The sequence below is a fragment of the Ornithodoros turicata genome, chromosome 1 (genome assembly GCF_037126465.1).
Source record: "Ornithodoros turicata isolate Travis chromosome 1, ASM3712646v1, whole genome shotgun sequence".
Classification (NCBI taxonomy): Eukaryota; Metazoa; Arthropoda; class Arachnida; order Ixodida; family Argasidae; genus Ornithodoros; species Ornithodoros turicata.
The window spans coordinates 190064977-190077894 of NC_088201.1; the positions used below are offsets into that span (position 1 = coordinate 190064977).

A 12918-nucleotide genomic window follows, 5' to 3' on the forward strand; every position below is an offset into this window, starting at 1 on the left:
GACGAAGAGGTTGACCTCTTGCAATTTACCGCACAGGCCCCTGCAGTTCCAGTGCATGACTGTAGGGGTGGGCGTCGGGTCTCGTTGGGTTTTGTGTCCATGATGTGGGGTGAGGGCACAGTGCGTTCAGAGGGGTGGACGAGGTTCCGTTTGTCTGAGCTGAGTGGAGAGGGAACTCAGGCGGCGAAAAGGCTGATGATGCCGTCTTGGAGTGGGATGATAACCCAAGCAACATAAAGTGTAGGAATAATGTTGGTGCAACACTGGTTACGTTGGCCAATGTTGGCAATGTCGCTGCGACGTCCCATTCATATTGGAATACCAACGTTAATTCACAGCCATTGCCGCAATATTTATGCAACCCTTGATTACGAATATAAACTTTGGAAATGTTGCTGGAATAGGCATCTTATGATGTTATCCCAATGTGAAATTCCCAGCACTGGAACAATGTCGGTGAAACGCTAGAAGTTATCCATAAAATCTGTAACATTGATCCGGCACTGATACAATGTTTTATTTCCAATGTGGGGCAGTCGCGACTGATCCAACGTTGTCAGAATATGGATACGACATAGCTGTACCGACGTGGCGTTCACAGCATTGGACCAATGTCGGACAAACATTGAGGGGTCTAGATCAAATTGGTAGCATTCTTTCAGCATTGCTATGGTGCTTTTCTTCCAATGTGGAGCAGTCGCTGCCGGTCCAACGCTGTCAGAATATGGATACGAAATAGCTGTATAGACTTGGCATTCACAGCGTTGGAACAATGTCGGGGAAACGTTGAGGGGTATACATCAAATTTATAACGTTGTTCCGGCATTGGTACGGTGCCGTTTTTCCAATGTGCGACAGTCGCCACCGGTCTAACGATGTCAGAATCTGGATACGAAATAGCTGTATCCATGTGGCATTCACAGCATTGGAACAATGTCGTACAAACGTTGAGGGGTCTGCATCAATTTTGTAACATTCTTCCAGTATTGCTATGGTGCTTTTCTTCCAATGTGGGGCAGTCGTCGCCGTGTCAACGTTGTCAAAATATGAATACGAAATAGCTGCACCAACGTGGCGTTCACAGCGTTGGACCAATCTCGGACAAACGTTGAGAGGTCTACATCAAATCTGTAACATTGTTCCAGCATTGCTATGGTGTTTTCCTTGCAATGTGGGGCAGTCGCTACCGGTCCAACGTTGTCAAAATATGGGTACGAAATAACTGTAGCGACGTGGCGTTCACAGCATGGGAACAATGTCGAAGAAACGTTGAGGGGTCTTCATCAAATTCGTAACGTTGTTCCGGCATTGGTACGGTGCCTTTTTTGCGATGTGGGGCAGTCATGACCGGTCGAACGCTGTCAGAATGTGGGTACGAAACAGCAGTACACATATATGTGTTTCACAGTAAGTTTGGAGAGTCTACATAAAATTAGCAACGTCCTGCAGCATTGGTTTGCCTGTTCTGGTTCTGCCGTTGCGGCCTCTCTCATACAGTAAAGTGTCTTATGCGTGAATGGGACAACTGATTTATCAGCCCCGAGCAATACAGATCTCCGGAACAGGATGTTCCATGACACACTCAAAAACAGGTTGCAGGTAAATTCGGAGGTTTACAAAGGGTTGCACAGATATGTTCCACAGATTTGGTGCCCCTAGATATACATTTCGAAAAGTTTAAAAACGGCAGTATGCAGCAGTAATGCACTAAACACAAAATTACACATGAACAAAGCAATAAATCTCCTTCTCCACCGCGAAATATTATTTGGGTATTTCGGGCTACTTTTTCTCTCATTTTGGCGGAATCAGGGCCTCGCATCTAGTAACCCTGGAGCGGGGAAGCCGCAGGGCACGCCGGCCAAACCAGACGCCATTCTCCGCGTTCTCATCAGATTATAATCGTCAGTTGAAGTTAATTTTGCTTTTTCTTGGCTTGGTTTGGAATTGAATCGAGTTGTGCTGGTTGGATAACGTCTGTGATGTCGCTAAGCACAGGTCTTCCTCACAGTGCTGGGATATATAGGAGGCTGTTACGACGGAGATTACCGGCGCTGCTCGCAAGTCCATCGTGTGCGGTTCAGGAATGATTTGTAGAAACAGCAGGTATGTAACGTTGAACTTGAGTCCATCTTTACATTTACATTTGTAGAGTATGCAAATAGAACATTGATTCATGGTGTGCTTCCAAATTGTTATTCAGCGTTGTTGGCTGCTTCAAATTTGTTCGTGGGGCAAGTGTTGTCATTTGTATTTCAGCACCGAGTGTGATACATGGATGAAAGACAGATGTTGAGCAAAGGTCCAGCCTGTACACACTATATTTACGCTTCTTTTCTTTCATAATTATCTCTTCGAATTTGTCTATTGCGTTTGTTCACTTTTATGCAGGTGTAGTCGCAAAAAAGAAGACAAAATGGACGTCGGAACGACGCGGCTTCCTGCAAGGTTGGAGTGCCTTTCAATAAGTAGGACGGTCAGTTAATTGTCCCCGTTGTTCACGATAGAGAGCATGGAAAAATGCAACAGTATACTAAAGAAGTCTTAGGCGTGTCAAGTATTTCGGCAATTATGTTTTGTGTCCTTATTTATGAATATTTTGAGGGAATTATTCTTATTTGTGCAAGAAAAACGGCAGAAGCAACACTTATTTAATAACAATTAAAAATGTAGTTGCGCTTAATTCGTATCTTCCCGGTACGTTAAATAAACGTTGTCAGTAAGCTGTAATTGCTGCACTTTTGAACATAATTGTTTTGCTCATAAATGCTTTGAAGGCGCAGCATATCTTCAGTTTCTCTTGAGCCGTAAAAAAAACAAATCAATGAATCCATCAACAGAAGTCCTGCTTCCCTTTGTCCCCAAGAAGTCCCTTTGAATGTTTGCCATTTTCAGTCCCCTTATTTTGACGTGGCGCCATTGAACATTGAAGTCACTGTGATGTCTCCACCAGTGCTATGATGTCCACATTGAAATATTTAAATTTGACTGCAGATGAGCAAGAAGAAAATTGTATCTTTTGTCTTTTTCAGGCCTGAACATCAGTAGGCAACACACAGAAGCCATGAACATCCTCATATGTGAATAAACCATTATATTCAAAACATTTCATTTGCTTGCATGCTGCATACTACGACACTAGCTATGCTCAAGCAGACATGTCGTTGCATCGTCGGAATGCCACGGGGAAGACGTTGGTGTAACGCCAGAACAACGTTAGAACAGGCGTAGGAACAGCATAGGGGCAAATGTTGCTCAAATGTCTGAACACTGCTGGCCACATTATATTGGAACAATGTGTGGGCATGCATTGCACTAACGTTGGAACATTGTGGGATCAGATGTTGCTGTAACGTCCGAGCACTGTCAGTGCAAACATGGGACCAACATATAGGGGCGGACGTTGCTCAAATATCTGAACACTGCTGGGCAGATAATATCGGAACAGTGTGTGGGCATACATCGTACTAACGTTGGGACATTGTTGGAGAAGATGTGATCTAACGTCGGAGCAGTGTCAGCGCAAACGTGGGACCAGCATATCGGGGCAGATGTTGCTCGAATGTCGGGATACTGCTGGGCAGATCATATCTGAACAGTGTTTGGGCATACATTACACTACCGTTGGAACACTGTTGGAACAGATGTTGCTGTAACGTCGGAGCAGTGTCAGCGCAAAATTGGGAGCATCATAGGGGCAGATGTTGCCCACATGTCGGAACAATGTTAGGGCAGATGTGGGACCAACGTTGGAACCCTAAAATATTGTCGTAATTCCAGCGTCGACTCGCATACCTTGTAAGGATGTGGTTGTTACGTCAGAAGAAACATTGCTTACCAATGTAGATGTAACATTAAAGGAGGCGACATTCCCACACTGTTCCAATGTTGGAATCCCTCGTTACTCCAACATTGAAGAGTGGAAAAGACAACGTCAGTCCAACGTTGGTGCAACATTTTGTGTTACTTGGGAAGGGAAAGGATCGAGCGGACCGTGGCTGCAAGGCCAGGGCATTCAATGATGGCTCTGATAACAGTGAAGGCGATGCCTATGAATGACGCAATTGTGGGCCGAGCTGATGGCGAGGACTCCTTGCTAGCTGCGTCCCCACGTGGGTGCAGTGTAGAGGAGAGTTTTTCCTGGGAAAGCCGGGAAGTTGAAGGTGTCACAGTCCTTACAGTGTGCTTGGGTTGTGTAGACTGGGCGGGTCCATCATTGGTTTGGGTAGAGCCCTTTAAGATATCTCTGTACAAGGGCGAATGCCTTCCATTGGTGCTTTGTGTCGACGGTGACGCTTGTTTTTGTGGAGGGTCTGGTCGCTTATGGGGGGCAGAGTCTTTCTTGGGAGCTTTTTCAGGCTGGGGTTCGCCTGAGTCGGTGTCCGACCGGGTCGGAGATTTCCTAGTTTTTCCACCTCTTGCTTGCAGCATTTTTCTTGCCTTGCTTGTAGGGATTTCCTTTTTCAGGCTGAGGCGGTGGGACAGCAGTTTCAAGTTGTCTCACAGTGCAGGACTTGTCAAGGGTGGAGTGGGCACTCCCACAGTTCGCACACTTGAGAGCTGTCTTGTCTGCGCAGTCGTTGGAGTCATGTTCACCAGCACAGAAAAAGCACTTTTTGGGGCGAGCACATGTGCCACCAACGTGGCCGAAACGACCGCACTTATAGCACTGGACTGGCTTATGCCTGAAAACACTCACAGGGAACTTAACTGTGCCGATGTGGACGAACTTAGGCGTAGGGCTTGTAACAAACACAAGTTTGACAGATTCGGTCTTTCCTATGCGTTTGACAGACGTGACGGAAACTCCTGAGCGTAGCCGTTGGGAGATGAGAGGGTCACTGAGTGAAATGCCTGGCACATTGATGACACCAATAGCAGCGTGCTTTGGGGCTCGGAGGAAAGCACTGACTGGCGTGGAACATAGTCGTATGAGTCCCAGCAGCTTGTTTACGCCACCAGTTGACTTCACGTCAACAGCAACTATGTTTCTGGCTCGGTTTACGCGTATTTCCGACAACTCGTTGGGAGCTTCAGAGGCGATGAAGTCTTCTAACTTAACCAGTTGGAAAGATGACACACTGTGTAGCTTACCAATTGGCCGAAAGAGCACTGTTAATCCCTGAGGGAGACAACGAGCTTGCACAGATTTCATTGTATCATCGCTGGAGTCACTAGCACGGCGTTGAGCACGACGACGGCGTTTCCTTTCTTGTGATGGTAGCTCAAAATTTCCCTCATCTCCGGTGAAATCGGTGTCACTATACTGGTTGTAGGAGGCATCCGAGGAGGCGTCACATTGTGAGCTAGCGTCTAGCTGGTCTATTTCCAGAGGCTCGTCAACCGTCGGGGGATTTTCCGCTGCGGAAGGATCCAGAGCTGCTTTGGCGTCCGCGAGTGGTCTTAGTTTGCGAGTCATGAGAGTATTCATCTCTTCCATGCTTGCTGAGAGCGCTGGCAGCGACCGACCGCAAGCTGGAGGGTCGGAGACACAGGCGAAAGTTTAAAAGCCCTGAGCAGGGCTGTTTAACAAAAAAAAAAAAAAAAACAGACGCGAAGGTCAAAACGCGGAAGTCGCGCGTCGGCGGCGCCTCTGAAAGAGGCTACCGACCTTGAAGAGCGCAGCAGAAGGTGCAGTCACGTGACTCGTCTGGTGAGCCCCTAAAGAGGCTATCGGCGGGATGGCTGGCCTTGAAGGAGCGAAAACAACAAGCGTCCGCTCGCTTACTAGCAACAACACCTCCCCTGCAACTCTCCATCTACGCGGACGACATCTGCCTGTGGACCAACGGCAAGGACCTTTGGAAAGTGATGAAGACCATCCAGAAGAGCGTGGACACTACGACCGAGTACATCTGTGGCCTCGGACTCACCCCGTCAGCCGAAAAGACCAGGGTCATGCTGCTTGGTTCCACAGCAAACTGGTGTACCCTGCCGAACCGATCCTGATGGAAAACACCACTGGAACAGGTACGCGTCCACCGTTTTCTCGGAGTAACATTGGATTCCAGGTCTTCCTGGACGCCACTCGTCAAGGACCTCCAGACCAGATGCAAGACAACCCTGAACGTGACCAAGCGACTCAGCGGACGGCACTCCGGCTGCCCCCAGAGGACCCTCCTGACCATCCACAACGTCACCACAGCCGCACGGATGCTGTTCGGACTCCCCTAGGCCAAGCCCAGCAGAACAGCGCTGGAATCCCTGGAACTGCTCCACCGTCGCGGACTGAAGCTGGCTCTCGGACTCCCACCTGGGGCGCGGAACGTCGCCGTGTACGCCGAGGCTGCCGCTCTCCCTCTCCAACTTCGAGCCACCCAACACCTGCTGAACCAGCTCACCAGACTGAACAGGGCAACAACCAGACGGGCGCTACTGCAGCGTCTAAGGGACAGACAACGGAGCCGTTTTTCATGTACACTTTTCACGCAAGACCAGCTGTTCCAGCCCATCCCACCAGTCCCCAGTCCAGATCCTACATGGAGGCACCTCGGGACCGCCATCCACACAACAATGCCAGGCCTGCCACGGAAAAAGGACGTTCCGGATGTGGTGGCACAGTTCCTTGCCGCCGAGCTACCAGGACTACCTGCACGGGTACACGGACGCCTCAGTGGACCCTGGACGACGTGCCTGCGCCCTGCCCTGCCACATACCTGCAACACAGTTCTCCGGGGCCGAAGGATTGTCCGGATCCCTCTCCTCCACGGAAGCAGAACTCCTGGCGATCACGGAAGCCCTGGACATCATCGCCAAGACGAGCGACACCAAAGCGGTTATCCTCACGGACTCCCGCGGGGCTCTGTCGAGGCTAAACAACAGTTATGAACACTGCCCTCTCTCTTTCAGAGCACACCAGAAGCTGCAGCTCCTCCTGGCATCCGGTCACCGCATCGCGCTGCAGTGGATCCCATCCCACAAAGGCATCCCCGGCAACGAGATGGCGGACTCCCTGAGCAAGCCGGCCACCATGAAGACCCTGGTCCGCCAGGCACCATCTACCACCAGCCAGGCTAAGATCATCGCCCTCCACGTGCGCAGCTTCCACCCGGACAAGCCCACGTCGGAAGGGACAGCACCCCTACCCTGCATCACAGCCGGCCTAACCAGGGACGAGGCATCGCTGCTGCTCAGGCTCCGTGCGTCGTGCGCCTTCACCCAGGCGCCCAGACTCTGTGGCCTGGTCGACGACCCACGCTGCGGAACCTCCGGTGTCCAGGAGTGTGTTGCTCACCTAATCACCCGCTGCAGAGATACTGCTTCTCAGAGAGATCTTCTTTTTCAGAACCTGTCCAGCGCCGGCATCACCGACCACAGCCTGGTTAACTGGTCTACCCCATGGACCCTCGACACCATCGCCGACGTATCCAGAGGGAGATGCTGCAGTTCCTGAGCTCTACCGACCTGGACACCCGCCTGTAGCCGCCACCCTCCGGACTTCCACAGCCTGACGCTGCTTAGGGCAGCGTAGGACCCCGGACCTACCAGGACTCTAAGAGCCACCCATGACCCACCCAGACAACTAGGACCACTTCTCCAGCTGCCCTCGCTTCCCTCCACTGCCTGACGTCACCCACAGCATCGGACGGCCCACAAGGACCTGCCCCGCCCCGAGAGCCTGCCTGACCCACCCAGATCTCCAAGACCACCCCAGCAACCTTGAACCTTGCCACCCCGACCACCCCTGACTGATTCCCTCTCTTCTCTCTCTTTCCCTCCCTCCTCTCCCACCCTTTTCCCAGCGGGTGAAACTTGCCGTTGGTGTTGACAGGCAGACCTTCCCGTTTTCCCTCTACGCCACTCCACTCCACTCGCTTCGGCAAGTCTGTCGTTAACCTCTCTAGCGTCAACATCATGTCAGGTCGTGGAAAAGGTGACAAAAAGGTGGAAAAGCCAAGGGAAAGAGCAAGACCCGATGCAGCAGGGCAGGGCTCCGGTTTCCCGTCGGTCGTATTCATCGTCTCCTGCGCAAGGGCAACTACGCCAAGCGCGTGGGAGCAGGCGCCCCCGTTTACCTGGCCGCCGTGCTCGAATACCTCGCTGCTGAAGTGCTCGAGTTGGCGGGCAACGCTGCTCGCGACAACAAGAAGACGAGGATCATCCCCCGTTACCTCCAGCTGGCCATCCGCAACGACGAGGAGTTGAACAAGCTGCTGTCGGGCGTCACCATCGCGCAGAGTGGCGTGTTGCCCAACATCCAGGCCGTCCTCCTGCCCAAGAAGACGGAAAAGAAGGCCTAAGCCTACCGGACACTGTGAGGAAGAACAGAAAACGGTCTTTTTCAGGACCACCACATGTTTGTCAAGGCGGGCTAGCGCACTGCGAGTACAAAAAAAACTGAATCTGCTTTGTGTCCTGTTTCTTGCATTTTTGATGGCGCGTTTGCGCCTTTTCCTATCGCTCGAATGGTGACAGCGTTACTTCCCCCCGTTTATTTATTTATCGTTTATTAGTCGTCGTCTGTCTTGTTAAGGGTAACATGGTTTTCTTGCCGTCCCCTGTTGCAAAAGCGCGTCAACATACACACAGAACAGCGCCATGCCGGGCGGCTCTCGGAATTCCGGAGGGGTCGGTCGAATGCCGCGCTTCCCGTTCACTCGTTTTATTTATTTATTTACTTATTTAGTTAGTTAGTTGGTTATTGAAATACTTATGCAGCTCAGGCGCCCGCTTTAAATAAAAAAAAAACGAGATGGAGCAAAACACACCGCTTTGGCGCGTCTTTAAAAAAAGAAAAAGGCGCCTTTCGTGCTGTTTATTAGCGCTGTCGCTTATGAGCATCACGGGAAACGTTCGCTTCCCGTTTCGCTGGGGGCAAACCCTTTGGGCGTTCGGGACAACGAGAGCACTACGAAGAGCGCGCGCCACGCACTGCAATAAAGGTCCCGTGCTTCGCCAGCCCAAGAAATATGCCCCCAGCAAAACTTACTTGCTCTTATGCGCATCCAACAGCTCGCGTTTGGGTTTCAACGCAGTGCAAAGCCTTTGCAGTAAGCAATTGGGTCGCCCTAAAGAGGTCCGTTTGTTTGTTGTTGTTGCTGCTGTGTGTCGAAGCGGGCCGTCTAAGCACGTTCGCCGCGGATGGGACGAGCCAGCTGGATGTCCTTTGGCATGATGGTGACGCGCTTGGCGTGGATGGCGCACAGGTTCGTGTACTCGAACAGGCCGACAAGGTAGGCTTCGCTGGCCTCCTGCAGTGCCATCACGGCGGAGCTCTGGAAGCGCAGGTCCGTCGTGAAATCCTGGGCGATTTTGTGGACCAGGCGCTGGAAGGGCAGCTTGCGGATGAGCAGCTCCGTGGACTTCTGGTAACGGCGGATTTCACGCAGGGCGACCGTGCCGGGCCTGTACCTGTGAGGATTCTTGACGCCTCCCGTGGCCGGCGCGCTCTTCCTTGCCTCCTTGGTGGCCAGCTGCTTCCTGGGTGCCTTGCCACCGGTACTCTTGTATTGCAAACTGTTAGGATGGAACACCTAAGGGAGGTGCCTATCTTCCTAGTCTATCATAGCTTTATACTAATTTAAATCCCTCTCTCATTTTTCTAACAGTACACAACTGATCGGTCCCACTAGATGACGTCTCATTGCTTTTGCACTGGAGTCCGACAGTACGCCATTACTCAACACGTCCTGCCATGCCTCTTGTGCTTGTCTGCTTATACTTATTCTATATATGCTATTTTTCATACTTGCCAACTCACCCGTGCTGTATCCTCTTCGTTTCCGTTTGGTTCGCCTGACTCCTAAATCAGAGGCCCCCCAGTGGGGATGCTTCTCTTTTACTGTCCCTTTAAATTGAAGTGATGTTTTGTGTCTCATTATAATCCGAATTTTATAAGGCCGTTTTTTATTGAGAAGTATCCGCTCTCCCATGTTTCCCTAAATTTTTGTTCTGCCAAACGAATCAGTTCTCTTCCAAGCCATAATTTAACAAAGAAATTAACCCTTTGCCTCGCGTGCCCCGGTTCCCATAATTTTGCCCCATGTTGTACAGCTTGGGACAAAAGTTTACGGAACACTGGGGTTCACATTTCTCCAATGGAGCGACAACCTAGCTGCAAAAACGAGTGAACATACATACTGAGAGATGGATCGAATAGCCCGCCACCCGTTTTCTATTCGATCGCTTCGTGACAGCTAGCAGGGAAGCGCTCCGATGAAGAAATACGCAGGCGCCGTGTTCCGTAAACTTTTGTACCAAGCTGTACTCTACGTCCATTGACCCAGGATTGATAGATGATCTCTGCACTGATTAGAGTGAAGAGCTGTTTCTTTCTTTTATCTACACGTGGCAAGTGGGCTCCTGTTGCTTCTTCATAAGTGATGCCTGTAATTTTGAAAAATTCGGTGCATTTGTTCCAGAGGAACCTCGACATTTTGCAGTCATATACTGCATGTCTAATGGTTTCCTCTTTCTTACATATGGCGCAATGGGATGCCGAGTTTTTTCCCCAGTGGAAGAATTTTGCTTTAACAGGTAGCGCATCGTGCGCTATTTTCCAGAGGAGGGTGCGTCTTTTTCCTTCTAAGAAATGACTGAAAACCCTTTCCCAGCCCTGTGGCGTTAATGCTGAGGTTGTTTTCATTTCTATTTCTAATCTAAGTGCGTCGTAAATTTCCATAACTTTACATGATGTGGGTTCTAGGTTTGGTGATAATGCTTTAATTTTTAAACGCGCTTTTCTTGCTTCTTCGTAAAATTGTGGGATTTCTTCTGATTTTGGAGTTGTTAGGGAGATTCTTTCATGAGTGAAGAGTCTAACCTGTACTCCTAGCCAGAAAGCCGTTAGGTCTTTCCCCATTCCTTCATTTTCTAATCTATCGTGCACCATTTTTAAAGCGTAGGCTTTACCCAGTGTATCTAGATCTGGTATTCTTAGTCCACCCTGTTCCTGTTTTAACATAAGCTCCTCCTGTGCAATCCATTGAGTTGTCTGCCCTGCCCATATGTAGTTGAAGATTATCTTTCTGAGCTATATTTGGAAGTATTTTGGTGCTTTTCCGCATGCTAATAAGTAGGTGATCTTAGGAATGATTATTGTTTTAACTAATTTTGCTCTTCCAAGGAGCGAGAAATCTTCGTTTTCTTTCATGATCTCTCCGGAGTTTTGTAGGCAATTTAGCCAGTTTCTTTCTGTCATACCATTTTTGTTGAAATAGACACCTAGGATTTTTGTTTCACTCTTTACGTTAACACCCAGGTTTTCTTTTGGGGATCAGTGGCCTAGGTAGATAGCCACGCTCTTTTCCCTGTTCAATTCGGCACCACTAATCGTACCATATTCCATAACACTGTGTAGTGTCTCTTTGGCAGAGACCTCTTCTGGTACTATTATTGTAAGGTCGTCGGCATATGCTATGATCGGCTTCCTCCTGTTTCCTATGGGCAGATGCAAGGTTTTTATTTTTTGATTGCAATTTAAGCTGTTTAATAAATGGTCGAAAGCCAGGACGTATAAGAGAGGAGATAGCGGGCATCCCTGTCTAACTCCCCTCTCTATCCTGAAAGGGTCACTTACTCCTTCCGTGATTAAAATTACGCTTGTTGCTCCTGTGTATAAAGCTTTAATTCCGTCTATTACGTTTTTTTGTCCACTCCTTTGGTCTCCAATTGTATGATTAAAAAAACATGTGTAGTCTGTCAAAAGCCTTTTTTTTTTTGTCTAAAGCCATTAAAATTCCGTCTAGGGACCTGTCTTTTGTCCATTCAATGATGTCTCTAATTAGGCCTGTTTGATCGGCAATTTTTCTACTTTTAACGCCTGCGGCTTGGAAGCCTGAGATGAGAGTCTCCGACTTTTCGCTTATCCTTTGTTCTATCGTTTTGGTGACAATTTTGTAATCTATGTTCAATAGGGTAATCGGCCGCCAAGCTTCAAGGTTCTCCTTGTCTTCTTCATCTTTGCATATCAGTCTCACTTGCCCTTTAACAAATTCTTTTGGAAAGCGCCCAGTCTGGAAGGCGTGGTTAACGGATTTGACTAAGGTGGACCCAATCAAGTTCCAGTATTTCTTAAAGAATTCTCCAGAGATGCCATCTGGACCTGGGGATTTCCTGTTTCTGAGCGTTTTTACCACGTCTGCCACCTCTTTCAGTCCCACCTTAAGCGGTTGCTCGCATGTTCTCGCTCTGAGAGTGCTCTTTGACGTTGGGTCTTTATATAACCCCTCATAGTAGCACTTTGCTACTTCAGCCATTTCCTTTGCCGACTCTACTATGCGCCCCGTTTGTGTACACAGGTGCTGCATAGGCGTTTGGCTGTGGGCAGCCTGGTTCGCAAGGAGGCGCCGGGAGCACCACTCCTCCTGCTCAAAGGCCTCTTTTTCATATTTGAAAAGTGCGGCTTCCCATTTTTCCTCCCAGAGCTTTTGGAGGTGGGATTTTGCCTGCTGCATGCTCACTCCGGCTTGAGACCACTGCCCTTTTGCTAGGTGACTGAGGTGTGTTTGCAGACCCTGTATATCGCACCTCCTGTCGTGCGCTATAGTCTTTCCCCATTTCCTTAGGCACATCTGTATTTTCTTTTTAACGCTTATCCAGTCCTCCAGACTATGGCAGTTTGTTTTTGCGTCATTTAGTATTTCTTTGACTTCATTATCAACTCTTGTATCTTCTAGCAATTTAATATTCATTCTCCAAGGAGGAGCTTTTAGGGTAGGCATGCCGATGTCATTTAAATTGATTAGCAGACATTTGTGGTCTGTGAGACCAAGGCTATCGATAGTGACTATGTCTTTGATATTTTTACATAGTACATTGTTTATGTAGTATCTATCTATTCTACTTGCCGCTATGCCTTTAAAGCAAGTAAACCCGCTTTCTCCTTTTTTCTTATATTTCCAGACATCTATTAAGTGAATAGCATTTAAAATCATTTGTAGTGCTTTTGCTCCACATGAATTTTTATGTTTTTTTGTT

General features: G+C 49.0%; 1 protein-coding gene, 1 long non-coding RNA gene and 1 pseudogene across 2 annotated transcripts in view; 2 read left to right on the plus strand and 1 right to left on the minus strand.

The window, feature by feature from the left end:
* Positions 1 to 12395, minus strand: part of LOC135392380 (uncharacterized) — an 82671-nt gene extending 70276 nt beyond the window's left edge. The window contains exons 1-2 of the mRNA XM_064623098.1: positions 11919 to 12395; positions 9143 to 9473 (exon numbers count right to left, since the gene is read on the minus strand). Coding sequence (XP_064479168.1) covers positions 9143 to 9473; positions 11919 to 12395 — 808 coding nt within the window. The remainder of the gene's footprint in view (positions 1 to 9142; positions 9474 to 11918) is intronic.
* On the plus strand, positions 1842 to 3106 carry LOC135374374 (uncharacterized). Its single transcript, XR_010416869.1, has 4 exons — positions 1842 to 1904; positions 2012 to 2106; positions 2392 to 2448; positions 3033 to 3106. It is a non-coding gene; the product is annotated as an uncharacterized LOC135374374 (long non-coding RNA).
* Positions 7855 to 8240, plus strand: LOC135378885 (histone H2A-like; annotated as a pseudogene).
* Positions 12396 to 12918: the final 523 nt, after the last annotated feature.